The sequence below is a fragment of the Myotis yumanensis genome, unplaced genomic scaffold, assembly GCF_028538775.1.
Source record: "Myotis yumanensis isolate MYYU_CA2020_CCGP unplaced genomic scaffold, mMyoYum1.0.hap1 SCAF_1, whole genome shotgun sequence".
Classification (NCBI taxonomy): Eukaryota; Metazoa; Chordata; class Mammalia; order Chiroptera; family Vespertilionidae; genus Myotis; species Myotis yumanensis.
In genome coordinates, this window is record NW_027223752.1 from 198,123,817 (window position 1) to 198,151,118 (window position 27,302).

The 27,302-nt window shown below is 38.6% G+C and overlaps 1 protein-coding gene and 1 pseudogene across 4 annotated transcripts in view; one reads left to right on the plus strand and one right to left on the minus strand.

Moving 5' to 3' along the window:
* Positions 1-20,685, minus strand: part of STAP1 (signal transducing adaptor family member 1) — a 45,121-nt gene extending 24,436 nt beyond the window's left edge. For 3 of the 4 annotated variants that reach the window (XM_070395714.1, XM_070395696.1, XM_070395685.1), the window contains exons 1-3: positions 20,508-20,685; positions 5,940-6,011; positions 1,563-1,676 (exon numbers count right to left, since the gene is read on the minus strand). In XM_070395714.1, the coding sequence (XP_070251815.1) occupies positions 1,563-1,676; positions 5,940-6,011; positions 20,508-20,627 (306 nt within the window). In that variant the 5' untranslated portion in view covers positions 20,628-20,685. The remainder of the gene's footprint in view (positions 1-1,562; positions 1,677-5,939; positions 6,012-20,507) is intronic. The other variant, XM_070395705.1, reaches the window with a different exon arrangement.
* Positions 10,016-10,784, plus strand: LOC139007131 (protein N-terminal asparagine amidohydrolase-like; annotated as a pseudogene).
* Positions 20,686-27,302: the final 6,617 nt, after the last annotated feature.

Here is a 27,302-nt window from a genome sequence, read left to right on the forward strand (position 1 = left end):
TTTAAATGTTAGCACACTTACTTCTGCAGTATGTCAATTTATGGTTAATCTCCCAATTGGTATTTAACAATGACTGGCTTTAAATTTGGGGCAACCAATGTAGTTAGTCCTTAGAAATTTACAATTGTTAGCTCTAAAAAGTACAGATATGACCAACACTTAGTAAGTGCTTATAAGTAGCAGCTACTATTCTATTCACATGCATTATCTGATTTAATCTTCATGGCAACTCCACAAAAGGTACTATCATTTTTTTTTACAGATTTAATTATTTAACAGGTGTCTATTGAGTGCCTTTTAGTGCTAGGCACTATTCTAGTACTGGTTTACGGTGTAGCAGGGTACATTTAATAATAAACATAATAGTAAATTTTATGGTGTCAGAAGGAAATAAATGGGAAGATAAAATCAAGGTAAAAGAGATTGAGAATGTCATGGAGGGGGAAAGTGTTGCCATTTTAATGAAGTAGTCCAGGTAGATTTCAGTAAGAGGGTTACATTTGAGCAGACTTACTACCAGGTGTAGAAACCAAGGCACAAAGAACTTAAGTAACTTATCTACAATCACACAACTAATGAATAAAACAACCAGAATTCAACCTAGGCTCCAGTCCTGCCTATACTCTTAACCACCACATCAGAATCATCTGCGGAGGGAGCTTGCTTAAAATGTAGATTCTGAGACCCAGGTTTATTGGGTGGGGCTTGGAGTTCCTAAGTACAAGTGATTTGTAGCACACTAAAGCTTAATGACCAGTGCTTTTAAGGTCAGCTCCAATTGCATCTTACTCTATTGCAAGTTGTTTGCTTTGTTTTTACTGTAGTTGTTGGTTGACTGTAATTGGCTCACTTTGTACCAATTTCTGCCAGTGTGGAGTTTAGAGTTTTAATTAATAGATATTAATACCATATTTTACAAATTGTGTATATGCAAGATACAGTTCTTTTTCAATTTTTTCTAATTGTCTCAATAATGTTCTTTATAGCTTTTGGTTTTTGTGTGCTTACTTGTTTGTTTTCTTCTTTTCTAATTCAGGATCCAATCTAGATCACACATTGCACTTAGTTATCATGACTCTATAGTTTCTGTAATTGGAACAGGTGTCCAGTCTTTCTTTGGCTTTTCTCACACTGGTGGTTTTTAAGAGTATAGGCCAATTGTCTTGCAGAATGTCCCTCAATTTGTGAAATATGGGTTTGTCTAATTCAGTAGTTCCAAACATGTAATATGTTGGACATGTCTCAGGATCATCTGGGAACTTGGTAAATACCAAGTTCTTGAATATCAATTCAAGGAGAACTTTTATAAACACCAGGTGGGATCTCTGACTTTGTCACAGGACAGAGTATTTGGTTTCAATGTGCTTGTATACTAAACAAGTGAACATGCCCTTTTAAGTTCTTATTTAGAAAACTGTAGTTCTTGGCAAAAGGCAAGAAATATTAAAGTATAGGAGTTGGCTCTCTCATAACCCCTCTTTACCTCAGCCACTAGGCTGTGAAGAGGTGAATGCTATTTATAACCACATCTTGTTTCAGAATAATTGCATCTCCTCACTCACCTTCAGTTGCACTTCTTCTTTTGGCAAAACAAGGGTGAATTTTGCACAATTTTTATCAGTTGAATTCTGCTCATTAAGGCATGTGAGGTCTATTATGTCTAGCTTGTCAACATACTGCAAAGATAAAGGGAAATCTCATTAAATTATTTCATGGGTGACACACAGTAATTTTAGTAGGAAGGAAAGCAAATAATATCTTCCTTTCAACTGATTTATACTTTGCATGATACTCTGGTTTTCATTGTGTCACCCCTGCCCAACTCAGAGGGCATGTGGAAATGTATTGTGCGGTGGTGTGCTGGTGCTGGCTTATACGGGTTTGCAAAAGCTCATTTGTTACATTTTCAGGAATTTTGCTAGCTGGTTGTTAAACCCAGTCATTATTAAAAGTTAAATTATATAAACATATAAGTAAATAAATTAACTTTCAAAGAGGGTAATGAAAATTCAAAATTAATCATTTTCTGATTACCACATAATATTCTCTATGCTCTTAAAGTTATTTACATCTTCATTTCTGTGTGTTAAACACATTATATAATGGTGTGCTACCTAGCCTTTCTTCCCACCTCCACATTCAGTGAGGTCACATGATAGGTTAAAATCAGCCATGGTGGGAGTATTTACTAGTACACCATGGAAATTGGCAAACCTTACAAATTAGGGCTTGATTTATTATTTTATTAATTGACCCAGAGGCCAGCAATTTTTTTCTTCAAAGGCCAGGTAGTAAATGTTTTGGGTTTTGTGGACCACAAAAAGTCTCTGTTGGAAAAAATTTTTTATAACACTTTATAACTGTAAAAACATTCTTAGCTCATAGAATGTACAAAATTGGGCCACAGGCTAGATTTGGCTCAAAGGCTATAGATTTCTGGTCTGGTCTAGACGTAAGAAAGTGAAGAAGAAAATGTTAATAATGCAAATGAAACTTTAAAGTTTGTTGTGTCTGAAACTTTATTTTGAACAAAGAATTGACAAAATATTATTCTATAATTCTAAAACTGTTATTCAACAAAGAGGTGGCTCATGTCATTGAAAAGTAGGTGAAGTTCTGACATACATAATTGTCTTACTTTCCTCTTATTTATTAATGTAAACAAAAATATTAGCCAACATTAATGTCAGATATCATATTTAATGACAATAAATTTATCAGGAAAACAGCATATTAGAAAACAACTCCATTTGTTATATCAGGATTGAATTGCAATTCTGATATGCATTCAGAAAAATTAACAAAAACATTTTATGAGAATCAACTGCTTTATTTGAAAATTAGAATAAAGAGTATTATGTATTTTAACTGTGCTATGCATTCTTTATGTAAGTAATATTTATAATAAATTTATATACATATATTCATACATATTTTTTTCCAGGAAGCCATTATTCAACACTTACCACATACTACTGGTTATGAGCATTCTATTAAGAAAGTTCTATCTTATTGCAGTGCAATAAAAATATTTCTTCTGAGTAATTAGTCTACATGGCCCGGTTTGTATGTAACTAGCCAGACTTACTCTCTAGTATTAGAAAGGTTAAGACCACCTCTAGATAGGATAGTAGGGTTTTTATGGTATAATTTTTTTGCTAAATTAATCTCATTCTTGACTTTGTTTTTTCTCCTTTTATTTTTCTCCACTATGCCTAATATAACTTATTTTACTATATTCTTATAAGATTTATATTATTTTTCTGAATAAAGTAGGACATAAAAATAGTAAATAATTCCCAGAGTTATTTCTGTGTTGATAAAGTTGAGGTTACATTTGGGTTGGCCTACTTATTTTCAATGAACAAAGATACATTAGAAGGAGAGGTATAAGGGAAGGAGGACAGAGTTTGAAATTACACAAGAATCTTTTTCTGATGGATTGTCTAGATTAAGCTCAGTGAATTTTGCTGAGACAGAGGAAGCAACAAAGGAAGAAGTGGCCCAGTTAGATAGAGTGCCTGTAAGCTGATCTATTGATTAGAAAAAAGGAAGTCATATCTTTTTGTTTTTAATTGTAACATTGAAAAAAGCCTTTAAGGTCATCTGTCTAATCTAGCTACTATCCAATGCTTGAATCTTCTCCAGGCTATCCCTCTCTGTAGTCATCTAGCCTATGTTGAACATCTCAAACATAGAATTTATGTATCTATGCAGCTTTGCCTGTCAGCAAGTTTTTTTTTTTTTCTTATGTTAAGCCACAGTTTTCCTTTAGGCAATTTTCATACATTAATTTTAGTCTCTTTGCAATAACAGTAAGCAAGTTCGGTGACTCTTTCATATGATCTCCTGACAGCCTTTCAAATCCTTAAATGCAGCTATAAATTCTTCCCTATCATAGGCTGAATATCTACAGTTCTCACCTGTTTCATTCCTGTGATTTCTCTTGTTCCCAAAATTCTGCATCCTCTTTTAATGCAATTGGTAGATGGGCAATTCTGCATCATTTTATAACAGTCTCTTCATGGAATGGTAGTTAAGAATGCTATCTCAGGAGCAAGACTTGGATTGTACCCCTTGCATTAGCTGTCTGATCTTGTACAATTTCTTAATCTTTACAATTGACTATTCAGTTCTATAAAGTGGGGGTTAAAATAGTACCTACTTTGTATTTTTGTTGTAAGAATTAAATTAGATAATACAAATAAAATGCATCAATGCTCACTATGTGCCTTACATTTACTATCTCATTTAATCCTTTTTATGACCTTATGAGATAGGCTATTTTTTTATCCTAAGTTTAGAGATTTGAAACTGAGTGTGTTGGAGATCTTTTATTTGCTCCTCTAGATTCACATTTATCCCTTCATCACCCAACACTGTGCACCATAGCAGGAACCATTGTGGACAACATTATGGGCACGCTTACCCTTTGATTTCCTGCTGGGTTGGACAGCTGGTGAACATTGGCACAAGATAGAGGAGTGAAGAGAGTGAAGTCAAGTATTTATTACCCTATGCAATTGCTTCCTCAATCCAAGATCATACTCCTCTCAAGATAGTCATCTTCATATAACTCTCCCCATTATTCTCTCTTTCCTTTACACCCTGGCATGGTAATGGGGCACTGTTACTAGTCTCAGGGTTCTGTACTAACCTTTGTGGTTTTTCTACATCCTGGCCACTGCTTTGAATATTGCATCTTTATTAAACTCTCTTCAAATTGCCCAATTTGAGATATCAACTGTTTCCTACCAGTTCCCTGTCTGATAACACTGAGACACAGAGAGGTTAGTTAAGCAGTCCAAGAGACCAAGTTGGCAGAGTGAACAGGGCAGGAACAGGATAAAAACCCAGGTAGTTTACCTGAAGGCCAGGCTCTTATCACTAAGCTGTACTGCCTCTTACAGTGAAGAATAACTATTAACTTTCTCAAAATGTGTGTTATACAAGGGCTAGTACAGGGTCTTCATAATTTCACTGACATCAGTGAGAAGTTGGAAGGCAAAACAGAGAAATTAGTTTTGTTAAAATTTATTACAGTTTTGGAAACACCTTTATATAAATCTTATCTATCCAGAACTCTGGTGAAAGATAACTATTTTCTTTTTTAATGACTTCTGGTTAGTCTACCACTAATGGTGCTGAAATGCCTGCAGGTGGAATAGAGACTCATTTTCTGTTTCTTTCATAAGATCTGGATATGTAATAATGACTTTTTAAGGCAACCACATCCATGGTCCAAAATGTTTTTATTTAAACAAGTTACAGGGTCATAAAATCTATTATAAGTATAGCATTTCAAGGTAGGCAACCATTTGCTACTAAAATGCATTTTATTTGTGTGTGTGGGGAATGAAATACAGTCACCTTTCAATTTTTGTGTGTGGAAAAATTAAAATAAAAATCAGTTATTTGAAATTAATATAAATAAATAAATTTCATAATCTCTTCATTGTTTTTCTCATGCTTGAGCTCTTAGAAGTCCTGTTTGGTGAGGTATGCTTTTGTCTTTCCAGAAAAAAAATAGTGACATATTGTATGTTGTTAAGCTTTGGGGATCATCTATTTTCTTTCAGATTATAACTGCATGTGACAACAAGGAGGGAAATTAAGGTTATCACTTGGTATTAAGCAATTGTGTCCAGATGAATAGCTAAAATTTCCACTTTTCAACCAAGTATTCTACTCGGGATCAGAAAGAAAAGAATGCAAAGTTTAAAATATGAGTTAAGACCTTCTTCTGAGTTGCCCAGAAATTTATTACCATGGGTTTTATAATTAATAGCCCTTGCAGATAGAAATATTCTTATTTGAATTGATTTTACTACAACATTTTTACCCTTAAAAGACAGAAAATCCCAAATGATTAATAAACTACATGACAAGTGTATATTGGTGGAAAAAATTGAATCAGCTGAATATGTTTAACTACTTACTATTGTGCTTTTTTTGTCATTATAAAAGAAAAGGGTAGTTCCTCTCAACTCTGTCCAATATTGTTTATATTCCTGTGGGAAAGAAATTAAAAGCATCAGTGTAATATTCAGCTACTTTCCTATTGACATTTTACTTTGTAACTTGCTTAATTGCTGTGAGATATGAGTCTTCTTTATCCTGAGATAAATCATCTAATTTTTATGGCTTAATTTTACATTTAATTCTTGATTAAATTTTTCACAAATTTATTTTAGTATAAGATGTGAGGTAAGGCCCTGGCCAGGTGGCTCAGTTGGTTGGAGCATGGTCCCATATACTAAAAAGGTTACAAGTTCAATCCCTGGTCAGGAAGCTGTTGGTAGGCAACCAATCAATGTTCCTCTCACATTGATGTTTCTCTCTCCCTCTCTCTCTAAAATCAATAAACATATACTTGGGTGAGGATAAAAAATAAAAAGATGTGAGGTAAAGATGTAGTTTGATCTGTGTTTAAATACAGCATTTACCAAAACTTTTCTCATTGATTTGAGACATTCTATTTTCATGCAGTTTCAGTGGAAGCTTGCACCAGTAAGAGGGGCCATTTAAGAGGCCAGGATAGAACATAGGACAAGCATAAGCATTTAATATCTCCCTTCTAGGACTGTGGAAAGGATTGTATAAACTAGTACATGTACAGCACATAGCATAGCACATGACTCATAGTTTGAATTCAATAAGTAACACATAGATCAAGGAAATGTGAGCAATTGATAATGATGAAAATAACACCATCAAAGCTGAACTTTGAAGTTTAAATTTCATTCCTGTGGTGAACATTTTATTATTAATACCAGCAGACCCTGAGCAACAGATGAATGGATTACTCTGACACACGTTTCTGTGAAAGAGAAGGCTAAAGGGCTGCTTGGCAGGAGGTACCAAAACAGCTCCTATTGCCTGCCTCCTTTGAGCTTTTATTGCAACAACAGCTTGAACTAAAATTAACCTCAAGATACAATCAGCAGGATAAGTATCCTTGAGAAAGCACATGATTCTACAAGGTCGGGTCTAAAAGACTAAACAGAGATTCCAGCAAAACACTCGGGGGCTCAGACTTGTTTGGAAAAGTCAAGGCAGGGGCTGCCACCTTTGGCAAGAATCTTCCTTACACACTTTCCAACCAAGCCCCATGCTTCCCCACACATTCACATTTTATTATTAATACATTCACAACTTTTTAAATTAAAAAAATGTAAATAACCCATTCAGACTCTCATTTCACCCAAGTGCAAGTTTATTTAGATAAGGGGAATTTATATTCTATGAAGATTGTCTGTATTACAAAAGAATGGCAAGGGGGTTTAAGAAATAAAATCCTTCCACATCTAAGGACTTATCCTCATACACAGCTCTTTCCAAAAGTATGTTTTAAAACATTCCAGTCAGTTGTATGGACATGTTGATCATTCCTTCCTTTAGGGTTTAATAAGCTGAATTTCTATGACATATTGGATTATCTGAACTTATACTGAGAATTAAGGTAAGAAAGTCACATGAAGAAATTTTTTTATTTGTTTATAAATGTGAAAACACTTTTATATATTATGGTGTTTTGTATCTCTTTAATACTAAAGTATAATTTATTCCTTTTTTGACCATCAAAATGTCACCTCTTCAGAATTTATATACTTATTTTTTCAAATAACGGGAACTCTATAACCCATTGTTTTTGTTTGCCTTGGCTTTCAGGAAGCTCAAGGTTATATTCATTCTGAATTACAACAACAATCTTTCTCATATTCTTAGTAGAATTATTTTCTTCCATTGTCTTCATAGCTGAAAAGGTGCTATATTAGTCAGCTTTTGTTATGTAACAAGCTTACCCTCAAACTTGGTGGACTATAACAGCAAATGCTTTCCATTTTTTTACCATTCTGTGTCTGGCTAATGATTCTTTAAATGATGATACTTCTCTGTGACCAAATTGTCTAGGGTGGCCTCACTACTTGCCTGGAGTCTAAGCTGGGAATGCAGAAAGAATGACTGGAAGTGGTATAGTCAGAAATATATTTAGTATTTGTGCCCCATTTCCTGGCATAAAGATCCTAAAACCAGAGTGATAGGAGTGTTTTTATTACTCATAATGAGCCCCTTAATATCATACCTGAGTTTATAATAATGAGGTGATTTGAGAGGGGATCCATGGAGAGCTTCAGGATGGGTCTGGTCCCCAAAAGAACAAATGATTAGAGGGTTGGGACTTTCAGCCCCACTCACCAACCTCCAAGAAGGAGTGGGAGTGGGGTGGGCCTAGAGATTAAGCTTTATAGAAACTCTTGAACAATGACATTTGCTGAGCTTCCTAATTAGTGAACACATCCACATGCTGAGTGAGTGGTGCACCCCAACTTCACAGGGACGGAAGCACTCACTTGTGCTTGGGACCCTTCAGGCTTTCCCTATCTACCGCTTCATCCAGCTGTTCATTTGTGTTCTTTACCAGTAAATGTAAGGAAAGCATCTTCCTGAGTTTTGTGAGCCATTCTAGTAAACTGTCAAGTCTTAGGAGGGGGTCATGGGAACCCCTGATTTATAGCCAGTCAGTCAGAAGTGTGGGAGGCTAGGAACTTGCAACTGGTGACTGAGGCTCAGGAGGGCAGTCTTGTGGAACTGAGTCCTTAATTAAGCTGTGAATTCTGCACTAAATCGGGGTAGGTAGCTGGTTTCACAATTGAACTGAATGGTTCAGCAACCAGCTGGTGTTCAGAGAATCACAGAAATGGCTGCTGGTGTTGGGAAACACCCCCCTGAGACAACTAGAGGCTCCCTCCACCTGGCTTCATTCTTTAGCTAGCCTGGACTTGTTCACGTTCCGGCAGAGGGATTCCCAGGAGCAAGAGAGAGCAAAACCCAATGTGCAAGGACTTTCTAATCCTCTGCCTTTGTCATGTTTACCAAAGCATGACCGAGGCCAGATTAAAGCCGCAGAAAACTAGGCTCAACTTCTTTATAGAAGGAGCAGAAAAGTCCCATTTCAAAAGGGAGTGCGTACAGTGAGGCTTGAACAAATTGGTAGTATTCCTGCAACAACCTACCTCAGGGGCAGAGGTGGACCCTGGAGCAAGATTTCTTTGTCTGATCCCTGTGTTCTTTCCACTCCATCCTACCTCCCCACTGAGAGCTGGCCATCGTGTAATGTAATGAACCTGCTGATGCCTCCTGACCAAGAACAAGTTACCATAGGAAAGAACAGTTCCGAAGGGCATAGGATTGAAGGAGCAGCCAATAGATGGTCTCCAAATGAGCAGTTATAAACCTGGGCAAAGAGATGCTGCCTCTTGTCTGAGATCCAGGTGCCCAATATATGCTCAACGCATCTCAGAGTCAAGCAGTTTAATAAGGCAAGAGAACCCATCTCATTTCGGCCCCATCAGAAGTCTTTTCCTCCTTTCATATAGGATGCAGTGCTATTGGCATCACAATTGCCTTTCACCTTGTCTCTCTTATGGCCCCCCATCTATCCTCCACAGAGCTGCCAGAGTAGGACTGCGTAAATGGTGAGTGTGGGAGGCAGGATGCTCACCTTAGCCCCCTTCCTGTCCTCTCAGCTCAGCCTACCAGAGAGAGTGGGTGTTCTGCTCTGTTCTCTGCCATGTGGCAAAGGGTCTCCAAGAGGAGCAGGCTTGTGCCTCTTAAACCGAGTCAGTGATTCAAGGTCGCCCAAGGCTACCTAAATCTAGGGCAGTGATGGCAAACCTATGACACGCGAACTCATTTTTTTGGTTGATTTTTCTTTGTTAAATGGCATTTAAATATATAAAATAAATATCAAAAATATAAGTCTTTGTTTTACTATGGTTGCAAATATCAAAAAATTTCTATATGTGACATGGCACCAGAGTTAAGTTAGGGTTTTTCAAAATGCTGACACGCCGAGCTCAAAAGGTTCGCCATCACTGCTAGGGTAAGGTGTTAGCACAGTTTTGGCCTTAAATCTAAACCACATATAGATAGATAGATTTTATTAATGATAGAGGTAACTAGGGCGGGGGAAGCCCACGCCTCCTTGGACTGCCGGGCCACCATTTCCACGATGCCGCTGCTGATTGAGGGTTGGCGAGTGGGGCTGCCGCAGTCCACTGGGGACCTCGTCCGAGCCTACCGGCTTCTGGAGGTAATGGGCTACCTGCTTGACACATTGTGATGGAACTGACACCAAAGCTGAGGTCTCCTTGATCATGAACTCCATAAAATCCTTTTCCGACCACGCTCAATGTGGAAGGTTGGAAGTGCACCTCGTGGGCGGCTTCAGTGGCAATAGGCAGTTGTCACAAAGACTTACTCATCAACTTCTTAGTGAATTTGACAGACTAGAAGAGGACATTCACTTAATGACATTATGTGTGACAGAATCAAATGGTCGCACAGTAAACGAAAACCACTTTCCAATCACTTATGGCATTGCTGTCAACGTTAGAACTGCAGAGATCTACCGAGCCTGCTGCCAAGATCGCGGCCTGGAGGAGGAGCTTCGTGCGTGCTGCACAAGCTTTAACAGGAGGACCAATGGTTAGAATTTACGATGCAAAGACAGAACAACTTTGTATAGGACCGGATTCCTGGGTGCCATTTCCACATGTGGATTCCTGGTCGCAGCAAGATGATAAGCAAATACTAGAGAACCTTTCCATTCCACCTCGGGCTGAGCCCCCTCACTTTGTTGAACATATTAGAACAACCTTGATTTAAAAAAAAAAAAATACCCATCTCCAACAAATACACTATTTCCTGGAAATAAAGCTCTACTCTAAAAAAAAAAAATGAAGATGGCTTATGACAGAGACCATTGATGGGGGGTTGGACAGAACATGAATTTGGAATCTATATCCATTGAGTCTTAGTGTCTTTCAAATGACTTTCAAAATAAAGTCTTATTTTGGCAAAGGGAAAAAAAGGAACTGGTTGATGTTCATTTGTGTGACCCCTGTGTCTTAATATTTTAATGGTTTCAAGCTGGGAAACGGAAAGTCCCAACAAACAGGTATAAAAATGTACAGGGTATGGGAGGTGCGGGTAATTTTTTGTGTAATGGTTCACTGTTTGGGGGCACTGTTTGGGGGAGGTTTTTTTGTGTAATGGTTCACTGTTAAGGGGCCAAGAATAGAGGTAGGGAAACCAGCCTCCTATCATCTCAAGGACTTGTTGAGGATTGAATGAAATAAGGTATGTAAAGCACATAGGACCTGGGATCCATAAATGTTGGCTGCTAAAAAGACAAAAAAAAAAATTGCTAGATTGGTGTAGCCACTGTAGAAAACAGTATGGCGTTTCCTCAGAAATTTAAAAATGGATCTGCATTATGACCCAGCGATTCTACTTCTAGTGACTTATCTAAAGAAACTCAAAACACGAATTTGAAAGAATATATATGCACCCTATGTTCATTTCAGTGTTATTTACAATAGCCAAGTTATGGAAGTAAGCCATGTGCCCATCAATAGACGAGTGGATAAAAAAGCTGTGGTACATATATACAATGGAATATTACTTGGCCATAAAAAAGAATGAAATCTTACCATTTGCAAAAGAATGGAAGGACCTAGAAAGTATTATGCTCAGTGAAATAAGTCAGAGAGAGAAAGACAAATATCATATGATTTCACTTATATGTGGGTTCTAAAGAACAAAATAAATTAACAAACACAGCATTGAAACAGACTCAGACATGGAGAACAATCTGGTGGTTGGTGAATGGATTAAGAAGTACAAATTGGTAGCTAAAAAATAATGGAGGTGTAAATAAATCATAGGGAATCCTATATAATAAAGAGGTAATATGCAAATTGACCATCACATCCTCACACAAGATGGCTGCCCCCATGTGGTCACAAGATGGCTGGAAGGGGAGGACAGTTGTGGGCAATCAGGCCAGCAGGGGAGGGCAGTTAGGGGGCAACCAGGCCAGCAGGGGAGGGCAGATGGGCGGGACCAGGCCTGCAGGGGAGGGCAGTTAGGGGCAATTGGGCTGGCAGGGGAGCAGTTAGGCATCGATCAGGCTAACAAGGGAATGGTTAGGGGGTATTCAGGCTGCAGGCAGAAGTGGTTAGGGGCAATCAGGCAGGCAGGCAGGTGAGTGGTTGGGAGCCAGCAGTCCCGGATTATGAGAGGGATGTCCGAGGGGTCCCAGGTTGGAGAGGGTGCAGGCTGAGCTGAGGGACACTCCCCCCCCCGCACAAATTTCATGCACCAGGACTCTAGTATAGTCAATAATATTGTTATAACTATGTATGGTGCCAGGTGAAACACTATATAAATTATATGATTGTCTAACACTAAGCTCTATACCTAAAACCAATACAAAATACATTTGACATTTAAAAAAAAAAACAATGCCTCTTCACTCACATTAGTAACAGATACTTTGCACCCTTTCATATTGCCATAAGAGATAGAAAACTGCATTGAGAAATTTACTAATATATACTGTGTCTAAGATCAAAACAGATGTTCTGTAAGAACCATGAGAGTATCTAGTCACTTTATTTAAAAATTCTCTTGAACTTTCTCAGATCTGACTTGAGATTAAAAAATAAAACAATTCAAATGTATCTTAGGAGTTTTTTTAAAAAATCATATCTCTCTTTTTAAGGCTTTCACATCCTGCTTTAGTTGTAAGCTTCTCAATTCAGGAAGCAGGTCAAAGCTACACTGTAACAAGGATAGGGGTGAAAGGGAGTGGGGAGGAGATCAGAATGTAGGTATATTGGTCAGAGAAATTAATGATGGGCTGTGTAGCTTTACTGACGTATAGCATCTAAGATCAAGTCCAAATTTGAGACTCTCTGATTCTTGGAGGGAGAGAAAACAAGAGAAACCCTGAAGTCAAAGTCTGCTACTATGTTCACCGTTTTAATTAGCTTCATTCGTATTAACCCACCACCAGACAGAAAAACTACAGAGACTAATAGCCAGTCAAGGTTTATTGATGTCCTTCTGTATGTACATGCAGACATGCATTTGTGCTCCTGAGAAAAATTACAGAGTTGTTTAGTCATGACAGAATGATATGAATTGGGTAGAATTAACCAGGGAAAAATGTGGGTTTTACTGGTAAATTGAACATATAGATTTATGGGAAGAATTAAGGAGGATTTATTAAACGAGAGAAGAAGCAAAAACAAAGGCATTGAGTTGAGAGTAAAGGCAGCCTGGAGGAAAAATAAGGTCACAAATAACAATAGGTCCTGTGAACTCCAACCACAGCCACAAACCTAAGAGATCAGATCAAACTTATATTCAATATGCAGAGACCTATGGGCCATGTCTTGATTTAGTTTCTGATAAGTTCTCATGAATACCAGCACTATCATCTGAGTCTTGTCTAAATATCACTCTCTGCCCTGTTCGGTTGCTCAATTGTTAGAGCATCAGCCCATGGACTGAAGGGTCACCGGTTTGATTCTGATCAAGGGCACAAACCTGGACTGCAGGCTCAATCCCTGGCCCTGGGTCATGGCGTGTGCAGGAGGCAACCAATTGATCTGTCTCTCTTGCATTTAGTTTCTCTCTTTCTCCCCCCTTTCTTTCCATTCTCTCTAAAACTCAATGGGAAAAGTATCCTTGGGCAAGGATTAACAAAAATAATAATATCACTCTCAATAATCAACATGTAGGTATATATTTATATCTATGTAAACATTTTACAAATTAAGTTTGAAGAACTCGTTTTTGAATGAAATACAATTAGCACTAAGATTCTTATGCTTTAGCAATCACTTATGTTGAGTCACTGAAGTAAAAAAAAGGGACTGAAATGGGACTACTAAATGTATTGCTTGCTTCAAAATAATTATATAGAGTTTAAGGCAATTCTCAACCTGTGGGTCGCGACCCCTTTGGGGTCGAACGGCCATTTCACAGGGGTCGCCTAAGACCATCAGAAAACACATATATAATTACATATTGTTTTTGTGATTAATCACTATGCTTTAATTATGTTCAATTTGTAACAATGAAAATACATCCTGCATATCAGATATTTACATTATGATTCATAACAGTAGCAAAATTACAGTTATGAAGTAGCAATGAAAATAATTTTATGGTTGGGGATCACCACAACATGAGGAACTGTATTAAAGGGTTGCGGCATTAGGAAGGTTGAGAACCACTGGTTTAAGGTCTCTATCTCATTTACATGCAATTAAACAAATGTTTGAAATTACCGAGCTTTCCATTGAGCTCTGAGTGATAAAGAATCTAGTGATTAGACATCCCCAACCTTTGGAAGCCTACAATCAAATGGAATTAGAACTTTAGTTTGAGAGGTAGTAGGATGATGTCAAGTGCTTGGCAATAAAATCCAAAGAGGCTCCTTATTAGATGAGGAACCTTGACCATAGTATCTGTGAGTCACAACTCATTCATCTGTGAAGGGGATAAAATAATTTCTATCCAGAAGAGTTACTATAAGGATCAGAGTGACAGGACATTAAGAGCCCAGCATGAGCCCAGCCGGCATGGTTCAGTGGTTAAGCGTCGACCTATGAATCAGGAGGTCACAGTTTGATTCCTGGTCAAGTCACATGCCCAGGTTGCAGACTCAATCCCCAGTGGGGCAGTGCAGGAGGCAACCTACCAATGATTCTCTCTCATCTTTGATGTTTCTATCTCTCTCTCCCTCTCCCTTCCCCTCTGAAATCAAGGTATATATATATCTACACTAATAAAAGAGAAACATGGTAATTAGTGTACGACCGCTACCCTTTTCATTGGTTAATCAGTGAGTATATGCAAATTAACTGTCAGCCAAGATGGCGGCCGACAGCCAGGCAGCTGGAAGCGAACATGAGGCTTGCTTGCTGCAGTGAAGGAGGACTCCAACGTTCCCCGCCTCACTTGCCGGCCTCTCAACTGCAACTCTAAGAAACTATGTACTATGTTGCAAATAAGAAGATAAACAAAACTCCAGAAACCAGCAGACTGAAATCCAGCTGGACCAAAACATTGTATCCATGTTTTCAGCAGCAAGGCCTCAGAGCTAAAGCTGGCCCAGAATTAAAAACAAAAAAAAGAAGAAAACAAGGAGTGGTTGGGAGCTTTAGTCACTCGCCACCTGGAAAACAGCCCTCAGCCCCTCACCCAGACTGGCCAGGCACCCCAGTAGGGACCCCCAACCCGATCCAGGTCACCCTTCAGGGCAAACCAGCCAGCCCCCACCCATGCACCAGGCCTCTATTCTATATAGTAAAAGGGTAATATGCCTCCCAGCACCGGGGTCAGCAGAGCAGCGAGGCTCCCGGCACCGGGATCAGCGTGACAGGGGGCAGCGCCCAAACCCCCTGATTGCCCTGCGGCTCTGTGTGTGACAGGGGGTGGGGCCACAAGCTCCCTATCCGCCCTGCTCTGTTCGTGACAGGGGAAGGCGCCCAACCCCCTGATCAGCCCTGCTCTGTGCCTGATAGTGGGGAGCTCCCCAATCCCCTGATTGCCCTGGGGCTCTGTGCTTGACAGGGTGCGGCGCCCCAACCCCCTCCCCCCACGGGCCCTGCTCTATGCCTGATAGGGGGGAGCTCCCCAATTCCCTGATCGGCCCTGCTCTGTTCGTGACAGGGGAAGGCACCCCAACCCCCTGATCAGCCCTGCTCTGTGCCTGATAGGAGGGAGCTCCCCAACCCCCTGATCGGCCCTGCTCTGTGTGTGACAGGGTGCGGTGCCCCAACCCCCCCCTTCCCATGGGCCTTGCTCTGTGTGTGACAGGGTAGAGCCATAACCTCCCCATTGGCCCTGCCCTGAGTGTGACAGGGTGCAGCGCCCCAACCCCCTGATCCGCCCTGCTCTGTGTGTGACAGGGGGCGGTGCCCCAACTCCCCTCTCGGCCCTACTCTGTGAGTGACAGGGGGGAGCTCCTCAACCCCCTGATCGGCCTTGCTCTGTGTGTGACAGGGGGGAGCTCCCCAACCCCCTGATGGGCCCTGCTCTGTGAGTGACAGGGGGCAGCGCCCCAACCCCCTGATTGGCCCTGCTCTGTGAGTGACAGGGGGCAGCGCCCCAACCCCCTGATTGGCCCTACTCTGTGCATCACAGGGGGTGGCTCCGCAACCTCCCCATTGACCCTGCCTTGAGTGTGATAGGGGGCAGTGCCCCAACCCCCCAATCAGCCCTACCCTGAGCATGACTGAGGGTGGCATCGCAACCTCCCGATCCGCCCTGCTCTGTGCATGACAGGGGGTGGCGCCCCAACTCCCCAATCAGCCCTGCTCTGAGCCCTACCAGGGGCTGCACCTAGGGATTGAGAGTGCCCTCTGCCACCCAGGAGCAGGCCTAAGCCAACAGGTCGTTATCTCCCGAGGGGTCCCAGACTGTGAGAGGGCACAGGCCGGGCTGAGGGACCCCCCCCTTCCCCCCTGAGTGCACAAATTTTTGTGCACCGGGCCTCTAGTATATCCAGCAGCGTGGTATCTGCCATTTGTCAACCTTAAGAAAATATACCCATTATTATATAGCCCATTTGATCATCACAGCAACCCATTCAGTTTTACAAAAGAGGAACAGATTAAAAGATTTAAGAGAGTTGCCCAAGTTCCATAGTTGGGCTGATATTTATATCTTCTGGCTCCCCAGTGCTCTTTCTCATTAATGTAACTAGTAAAAATGGGTTACAATGCAAAATCCAGCTAAGTTTCTCTCTATCCCATGTCCCCAATAAAAAACTCTCCTTTTTTTTATGAGCAAGCAAAGTGCCTTTGCTTAAGGAAGGATGTTGTATAGTGGCCTCCAATATAGGACACATAAGCCCCAGAGGTGTGCAAGGAGGAAGAAACTTTTAGAATATCTAATTATATTTCATCTTTCTTAATTCCTTTTTTGTATATCTCTAATAATTTGCTTGTAGTATTAGTACACAAGTACAAGTACATAATTTCTAAATAGATTGATAGTCTTATATTAGAGATCTGTGCTTAAAAATCTTGAAAGCAGTATGTTATTTTAAAAATTGGCCTGGCCAGCATGGCTCAGTGGTTGAGCATCGGTCTATGTACTAGAAGGTCATGGTTCGATACTGGTCAGGGCACTTGTCCCAGTTGCGGGCTCAATCCCCAGTGTGAGGCATGCATTAGGCAGCCAATCAATGATTCTCTCTCATCATTGATGTGTATCTCTCTCTCTCTCCCTCTCCTTTCATCTCTGAAATCAATAAAAATATGCATTTTTTAAAATTAAAAAAAAATTAAAAAGCACACCTGAGATAGCCCTGAAATCTTTCTAAAGAAATTACTGGCAACTAGAGGACTAGTCAGAGAAATGTTATTTTGATATTATTATGACGACCACATTCTTATGTTCAGGCTCATAAGACATATTACACATATTGTTTTTAACGTTAGCATATCACAGATTGAAGAAACTGAGATGCTCTCCAAATGCGCTCTTATTTTCAAACAGTTCCAGAAAAATGACATTTTCCCCATGGATAAGAACTGTGTTGCTGTTGATGTCCCACTGTGGCATTTAAAGCTCTTATTATCAAATAAATCTTCCTGATTAATCCAAAATTCTAGTGCTGTGGTTAAAGTAAATTTTTCCACATTATTTTTACTATGAAGATTCTGTACTTTTAATGGCGCTAAGACGCACCTCTTAACATGTAATCTCCTTATAAACCAGGTTATTTATCAGTTTTACATTCTCTAGCTCAAATGTTCTGATTTCCTTCAACAGAGATTTCACTTAACATTCTGCAGAGCCTCCCAACTCTTCAGCACATTGGCTCCAAAGATGACCTTCTATATAGCATTGGCTCACCTTCCTTTCAAAGGTTCCCTGGCATTTTACGGCCATATGCGAAGAAATCCCACTATTTTCCTGAGCTTTTCCTCACAGCTTCCATTTTCAAACACTCTATCAATACAGCTCTCCTTTGAGCCATATTACTTGTAGACTCAAAACTGATTTTATTATGTGAATAAGAATATGATAAATAGCCCTAACCGGTTTGGCTCAGTGGATAGAGTGTTGGCCTGCGGACTGAAGGGTCCCGGGTTCGATTCTAGTCAAGGGCATGTACCTAGGCTGCAGGCACATCCCCAGTGGGGGGTGTGCAGGAGGCAGCTGATCGATGTTTCTAACTCTCTATCCCTCTCCCTTCCTCTCTGTAAAAAATCAATAAAATATATTTAAAATAAAGAATATGATAAATAGTGAAATGGGAAGAGAATGAATCTAGCCTTTGGGGTGAGCCAGATGTTTTACATGTTATCCCTTTAATCCTTGAAACCACCCTATTAGTAGAAATTTTTGTCACCCTCTTGCTCTGTTCTCCCTGACATACAAGTGAAAGATACTTTGCTATGTAATTGGGTAAGCGAGTCATCGCTCCTTACTAAACTTATCCTTTTGTTGTTGTTGTTGTTAATCCTCACAGGAGGATATTTTTTCCATTGATTTTTTTTTTAGACAGAGTGGAAAGGAGGGGGAGACACAGAGAGAAATATCGATTAGTTGCCTCAGTGGTGAGGGGGGTGGGGGCGGGTTCGAGAGGGGGGCAAAGGGCAGGGATCAAGCCGCTCTAAGTGCCCTTGACCGCAATTGAACCCGAGGGCCGCCGCTGTAACAGCTGACCCAAACCAGCTAGGGCTAGACTTAGCCTTGTAAAAGTAGGGTCTTTGTGTTTTATTCATATTCTCCAGAACTGAGTGTGATGCTTAATGCATAGGAGGTACTCAATAGGTGTTGCTTGAACGAATAAATAGACTGAGCACCTACTGTATCCCCGGCATTGTACCTTGGGAGGCAAGTCGTATTCTCTCCATTTTATAGTTGAGGAAATTGAGGACCAAGGAGATTGAGTAACTTGTGTAAGATCATAAGCTGTGAGTAGCAAAACCATCAGGTAAAGTCATGTTTTACTGACACTCTTAAATCCTTGTTCTTCCTCTTAACCATACCAACCGAATGCCTTCTTTAAACATGAAAAGGAATCTGATATCAAAAACAGCTATTTTAAATACTTGGAAAACAACCAATGAATGACAAAATTTAAATTAGAAATTCCTTTTTCTCAACTTCTCTTTCCTGGCAAAGTGTAACAATGTGGCTAACCATGGTGGATGGTGGTAAGACTGAATTCACTTTTAAAGCATGTAAGATCAAGCAAAAAATATTACAATGTAACTGACAAATATTAAAAATGCATATTTGACACCCATAACAGAATACAAATTACCATGTCTTTACTCTCAAATAATAAATGGTTTTATTATGTATGAAAGAAATATGTGCCATTATAGATATTTTCATATACACAATTTCCCCCAAGTAATAATAAATCCACAGGAAAAAATATTAATATTATTAAATATTTCTTATGGCATTTTCAAAACATTAAAAATTTTCTAGTTTCAATTAATATTAAGATTTCATAAAATTTGAGCTGTTAGTGATTTTTTTTTAGTAACAGGCACTTTGTGTTTATTTTTCTCATTAATTTCAAATTATCTACAATTACTATTCTAAAAGCACTGATTTTAACTGTAAGTTTTCATTTTTACATTTAAAAATATGGGATGCTTGCCCAGCCAGCATGGCTCAATGGTTAAGCATCAATCTATGAACCAGGAGATCATGATTCGATTCCCAGTCAGGACACATGCCCAGGTTGTGGGCTCGATCCCCAGAGGAGGATGTGCAGGAGGCAGCTGATCAATGATTCTCTTTCATCATTGATGTTTCTATCTCTCTCCTTCTCCCTTCCTCACTGAAATTAATTCAAATACATATTTTTTAAAAATGGGATGCTTTGTGAATTTTCTTACAAAGTGTATTTATGTCATGTGAAGTATATACCACCCACAAAGCACCCTATGTATTATCCTTCATTATTCTTTCTTAACTTTTTTAAATTTTTTAAAACCCACAATCTTGAACAGTATTTTGAAAATGTATTTTATACATAATGTTAAACAGTATTACTTTTATCATTTTCACATTTTTTTGCAAAAGTTTACCACTTTAAAAAATAATTTGATCCTTATTTATAAGCTTCAAACAACTGAGAATAGGAGCAGAAGGTTTAATTTCAATCATAATATTTTATTTTAATGATACAAGTCATCATGGAAGCATCGTAGTAAATTGCAGAGAAAATACAAGAAACATTTCATCTATTAAGCCAAAATCTTCTGTGATGTGTAAATTAATTCTTTGAAAGTTTAGCTTATTGAACTTTTTTAACTTAGTAACTTAATATTAGAACTTTATATTATCATATACAGAGGTAGGCAAAAGCAATTTTACAGTTGTGAGTACGTAAAACTCAGAGCTTATTCTTGCATTGTGTATTTCTCCATATGAACAACTGTAAACCTACTTTTGCCCACTCCTGTATAATACATACATATATACACATATGTTTAAGCCATACATTGTATCTAAATTATGCAAGAATGGAATAATATTTCTGAGCTCCAGGAAGAGGGTTTAGTTGCAACAGAAACAAGGAGGTCCTTGTCACATCACAACACCATGAAATACACGTTATATTAAGACAGAAGCTGCTAGTTTAACATTATCATCTGTGGACTTACCTGGTATTCTGAGCGCTTGACTAATAAAAAACCTTCAAAGTATAAAGGTAGAGCAGTAATCTTTAACCTCTCTTGGAAGATCCTTCGAGGGGCTGGTTTCGGGGGCTTCTTAGCCATCATACCCTCTCGTGGGTGTGTGGTTTGGTTACAACTGTATCCAGTCTCAAACAAAATGAGATCTACCTTGTGTGAGAGGAAAACGCAACTATTCAAAGAGGAAGTCCCAACTCGATTTTAAACCACCAACAGGACACACACACACACACACACACACACACACTCTCTCTCTCTCTCTCTCTCTCTCTCTCTCTTTCCTTTGCTTTTTATGAGGTAAGATAAAACAGGCATAGACCAGCTTTGCGAAAGCAACCTCTGAATAAACTACATGTACTTAGAATTACAATAACAAAATAAGCAGAAGATTAACATCACCAGAAGATGAAAGGAACCCATTTGGAGATTCTGGGCTTTAGAGGAGACATCCAGGTCACATTTGTTTACTTTTTGTTTTAATTGTTGTCCATTTTTATCCCCAGAAGGCATGACTTGAATTAACTCCACTTCACTAAAAATTAATTCATAGGATAACTTTATTTGGACTACTTCTGTTGTATTTCAGGATCAAGCTTTGTTTAAATTTTAAGAAAAATGGAGCTCTTTATCCCATACCCATTTTGATGGTCCACTAAGCATAAAACACAGTTATGGGAACATGGAATTTTCCACTTCTTTTTGGTCAGTATTTTAAATTCTTGGGTCACCAGTGGATATTTGGCAAAATGTTTGGCAGAGAAAGCTTTAAATGTTCAAACCTTTATTTTGTTATTTTATGCTTTCTGAGCTGTGTATCACTGATGCTATGATGCATAGATGAGGTCCTTACTGTTATCTAGTAAGGTTTATAGAGCTTCACTGGGACCAAAATGCAACTAATAGTTCCATGTGGGGAATGGTCATTGAGAGACTGGAGTTAGCTCAATACTGTAAAAGGAATAACGGAGGAAAGGAACATAGGAGGAATTCTGGTTTGTTTTGCAGGGTCCTGAGAAGTTACACCATTTGATATTTCACCCTCAATATTTCAGGAAAACTCTTGATTTAGTAGCCTGGGCCTGAGCATTCTCTACATCTGAACCAGCCTATTCTCAGAAATCAAAGCAAGCGAGGCACCTTCCAACTGACCCCTCCTTTTTGTTGCCGTTGTTAATCCTCACTCCAGGATATTTTTCCATTGATTTTTAGAGAGAGTGGAAGGGAGAGGGAGAGACAGAGAGAAATATCAATGTGAAAGAGTGCATGCACCCTGACCAGGGCCAGGGAACCTGCAACCAAGGTACATGCCCTTGAGCAGAAATGAACCCAGGACTCTCCGTCCCCGAGCCGACGCTCTATCCACTGAACCAAACCAGCTTAGGGCTGATCCTTCTTTTCTAATGGAGAGAGCACATGGTTTCCTCCACCAGTTGGGGTTTCCATTAGATCTGCAGCAGTAGATGTGGGATACCAAATTGTCTACAAAGTGAGGTACAACAATACAGACAGATTATTAGTAAATTAGAGAAGAGTGTTCAAGTGTGTTATCAAAATGAAAATAATTTGAAACAGAAACAGGAAATCAAAACTTCAGAATTATCGCCTTGCCTTTAAATTTGAGACCTGCTCCCTAAGACCCAAACTTTCAAATGATAAAATCTAAGCCCAACTTAATTTTTTGGAGATAAATTCACACTATTTTTTAGTTTCAATGTAATTTTAAAAATGAGTCAAATAACCAAAGGAAATCTCCCAAGTTAATAAGTGACCAAATCTGCCTGTTGGCAGCTGGTAGCTGATGTAACACAGGAAGGAAGTGAAAGGAGGGCTGAGAACTGAGAAATAAGGAGAAGCAGGGAGGTAGGATGCTGGGAATCATTAGTGGTCAGAATGTGAGAAAAGTAGTCACTGGCTTTATGTCCAGAGAGTGGCATGGGAGAAAAACAAAAAACAAAAACGCCTTTTAAAAATGTAAAAATAGAAATATTTTGAGAAATAATGATCTAAATACACCATTTACATATTATGCAGCAGTAAAAAAGAAGGATCTCTTACCCTTTGAGACAGCATGGAGGAACCTGGAAAGTATTATACTAAACGAAATAAGCCAGTCAGAGAAAGACAAGTATCACATGCATGATCTCACTCATGTGTAGAATCTAAAGGGCAAAATAAGCTGATGAACAAAATAGATCCAGAGACATAGAAGCATGGATCAGACTGTCCAATCTCAGAGGGAAGGGGGCGGGGGGGGATAGATTAACCGAAGAACTTGTATGCATATATGCATAACCAATGGGCACAGACAATAGTGTGGTGAAGGCCTGGGGTTGGGGTGGGTGCAGGCTAGAAGGGGTCAATGGGGAGAAAGAGGACATCAGAAATACTTTCAACAATAAAGATTTTTTTAAAATGTAAAAGTAGGAATATTTTGAGAAATAATGATGTAATTATATTTTTCTTATCTTTATTTTTTTTATATTTTTTCTTATCTTTAAAAACATCCACAACATGAACTTTTGTACGTTGCTTTGTTTTGTTGATTTGCAAGTCAAATTAATTCATAATATGCCACAGTTCAAATACTGTCTCCAAAAAAACAATATACACAGCAAAAACAAAAAATAGAGAACAACAACAAAAACACCCCCCAAATCTACACAATGCAGAAGTCCTGCTGAAACATTATTAACCAGTTACACCTGTTCACAATTTTCAGTATCATCGTACCAGTGTGCCATTACAATGGAAATCCTCTTACAGATATCTCAAGTTTTAGGTGTTGAATAATGAATTGTAGGTTAGGTAAGGTCATAGGAAAAGTGTTTGGGAGTAGGGAGAAAAGCCAATTTTGCCACTAACCAGCTCTGAGACCTTGAACAAACCACTTAACTGCTCTGGGACCACAGCTTCCCAACCTATGATATGAGGGGGTGGGCTAAATGACTTCTTGTCTGGAGTTACAGTAGGCTTCTAAGCAGTCTACTTATTACTTTTTTTCTTCTCTGATTCATTTAAAATCAGTCTCTTTAAGTCATTCCCCTGCTTAAAACACTTTAAAGCAGTGGTTCTCAATCTTCTGGCCCTTTAAATACAGTTCCTCATGTTGTGACCCAACCATTAAATTATTTTCGTTGCTACTTCATAACTATAATGTTGGTACTGTTATGAATCGTAATGTAAATATCTCATATGCAGGATGGTGTTAGGCGACCCCTGTGAAAGGGTTGTTCGACCGCCAAAGGGGTCGCGACTCTGGTTGAGAACCACTGCTTTAAAGTATTCTCATTGCTTTTGAGGTTTATTTTTTCATTCAACACTAAGTATTTATTGAGCACCAGCAATATGTTCAAGCAGGTCACACAGGTCTTTTATAATAGGGCCCTTTTACATGAAAACATTAAAAAAATATTCTCTTCTCTAATCGCTTTGGTTACTTCCACTACATATGCCTTTTGGGACAGAAAATTGAAGGTGACAAATCACTGCTACAGAAGTGATATCATTGCTCTGTCAGAATGATTTAATTTGCTAACCTTGTAATTTTCATTTCAGTACAAAGAGTTTCTTCTAGGATGATAAAGAGTTTTTCTAGTTAATGTTCACACTATTTTTATAGTGTGGGGAAATATGTTATTGAGAAATATTTCTTAGATGCCACATAGATACAGGACTCACAGATTTCTAAATGAGATAAATAACAGAACAATGGCAGTTTTAATAGAAGCTGGTAATTTCAGATAAAGAGATAGTTTGGGGGGGAGGTGAATAGAGCAATGATGAATTCTGTTTTCACCACTTCAAACTCAATATATATGAGGATAGGTCTACATTTTCCTTCCCCTTCACTTCATTTAAGATCCATTAGTGCTTGCTTAGGGGATAAAATAGATTGATGTTTAATATCCATTCCAACCTCTTCTAGTGTGCCATTCTTTATTGCAGAGGCTGAAAAGCTAAAAACTAAATTTCCCAGACTTCTTTGCAGCTGGAGTTGGGATGCGTTCAACTTTGGCAAGGCAGAACTGAGACAGACTTCATTCTCAGGCTGCCTTTGGTTTTTCTAGAAGTAAGCATAGTCTGTAGGCATCTGCTTTTTTCTGTGGCAATGTTATCAGAAGTCCCAGTCTATGACCACTGGTTTCATGGATGTTGATAGCCATGGCCATCTTGGCAGGTATGGTGTGCTTTTGGAGCTAGAAATAGTAAGGAGGCTTCCTGGTCATAGAGGCTTCTGATTTGTGGTTGTTTCCTTGACGGGGCAGTTTTGTAATTGTGGTGGCATCCTGACTGTACAGTGTCAGTATGGTTCTGGAAATTTCAGCATTAGCATCAGCCTTCCAATTTTTCAGTTTGCTTCCTGGCTGTACATGTAGCAGCTGACTCTTGGGGAGTCAGTTTTGCAGTGTGTCTTTGGGAATCATTCTTGAAAGTCCAAAATACATTATTTCTCCATCCCTCCCAACAATTCTGTAAGCTGAATTAGTAGATCCTATTAATAGATTCCCCCTTTTTAAAACCAAAATTAGCTATCATGAATTATTTTCTATGTAACTGACCCTTCATCCATACAGTTCCCTAGTATCTATAGGAATAAGTGAAAAGTCATCCTAACATTGAAGGTACTCCATAATCTAGCTCCATTTTGCTACTACATATATTCTTCTGCATCAACTAACTGTACATCATATCTGCCACTTGTCTTGGCTTGCAGTTTATCTCCCTATTTCCTTCACCTCATAAATCTCTTACTGTTAGGGATTGATTGCCTGCAAGCTACACTTTTGGCACTTCATTGTTTATAAATTTTTACAGGTATTTGAATTTATAAACACCTTATATTTTATTCATACTTAAATTAAAAGAATTTATTTATTTTTTCTTATTATTAATGGAAAACTTACTTATACAAATTTTAGACACAACAGAAAGGAATAAGGAAGGAATGAAAATCACACACTATTATCTGCAATTAGCACTCTTTGGATGGGTACCATCACTTCTTTGGGCACTTTTTCTCTATTTCTAGATATATTTATGTAATCAGGTTAATCAAATTCACACTGTTTCATAAACTACATTTTAAAAAAATATGTTTTTAGATCCCAGAAAGAGAGGAAGGGGTGGGGAGGGAGGAAGGGAGGGAGAGAGAGAGAGAGAGAGAGAGAGATCAATTGGTTGCCTTCCACAGGTGGCCAATCCTCAGGATTCAACCTGCAATCTATTACCCTGATTGGGACTTGAACTGGTAACTTTTCAGTGCATGAGGTGACACTCAACCAACCAAGTTACCCAGCCAGGGCCATGAACTACATTTTTTATATGATGTGTCTAGAACACATTTTTATGTCAATAAATATAAATGTGTGTTATTTAATTTTTTGCTTAGTATCATTAAAGCAATGTAAATATTTGCAAGGGTAACATTACAGTGCAGAACTATATTTTTAAGCTTTTTAAAATCTAAATTTGTTTTTATATGTTTAGGCTTTTTATTTTTAATTTATTTAGATTAAATTTATTGCACTGACTTTGGTTAATAAGATTATATAGGTTTCAAGTGTAGATTTCTATGACACATGATCTGTATATTGCATTGTTTAAATTACAAAAACCTCCTTTTTTTGAGGTAAGAATTACATTGACTAGAAGTAAACTGAGATACAGAATGGAGACCCCAAAAATAGTGTATTTGTTATTTCCTTGTTAATATATATATATATATATGTATATGTATATATATATATGTATATATATATATATAATTACAACTAACAATCAAATGATAAGCATAGAGGTAACTTAGAGAAGGTTAAGGTGGGTCAATTTATGTAGTACTTTAACATTCAGGATTTGATGCAGACTTTCAGGACCCATTGCACAGCATAATTGTTTTTTGTGAACTCTGCTGCCACCTATCTACATATTACAAGTGCACTTTCTAATCTGGTAGAGCCTTTTTTCTGGGATAATTGTGTAAGGAAAGGCTGCTGCAAGTGAATATACTTAACAAATGAAGCGATATTTGGCAGTAAAAAGTAAGAAAATATAATGAGCCCTAGCCGGTTTGTCTCAGTGGATAGAGCATTGGCCTGGGGACTGAACGGTCCCAGTTTTGATTTCGTCAAGGGCACATGCCAGGGTTGCAGGCTCAGTCTCAGTAGGGGGCATGCAGGAGGCAGCTGATTAAAGATTCTCTCTCATTATTGACGTTTTTATCTCTCTTTCCCTCTCCCTTCCTTTCTGAAATCAATCAATAAATATATATATAAAATGAAATTTTATATAAAAAGATAAAACTCAAAATTATACAAATAAGTTTATTTCATGTTAGCAAATTTTAGGCTATAATTGCTATGTTATAATTTCTAGAGTAAATTGATTTCTGGAGTGTAATTTTTATGACAAAACTCTGATAGTAATTTGCTAAAATTTCCATTTTTTACTTTCGAAGAATAACAAATTATTTTGCAAAATATTTGGGCAATTTTATTAATGTCACTTTGTGAAACTGAGGGGCCTGATTTAAGATATGATTCTGATTTAACATGTAGCCCCAGAACTCAATTCAGTTTCTTCACAGCAAGCCCAGTAAGTCTCATCCCATTCCCTTGCATCTATTTTATTTGTTTATTTATTAATTTTAGAGGAGGGGAGAGAGAGAGAAGAAAAAGAGAGAGAAAGAAATAATGATTTACTGCCCCTGATCAACCTCTTACCCATGATGACTCTTTATTTTTGCTCTATGACACCCCTTGTCTG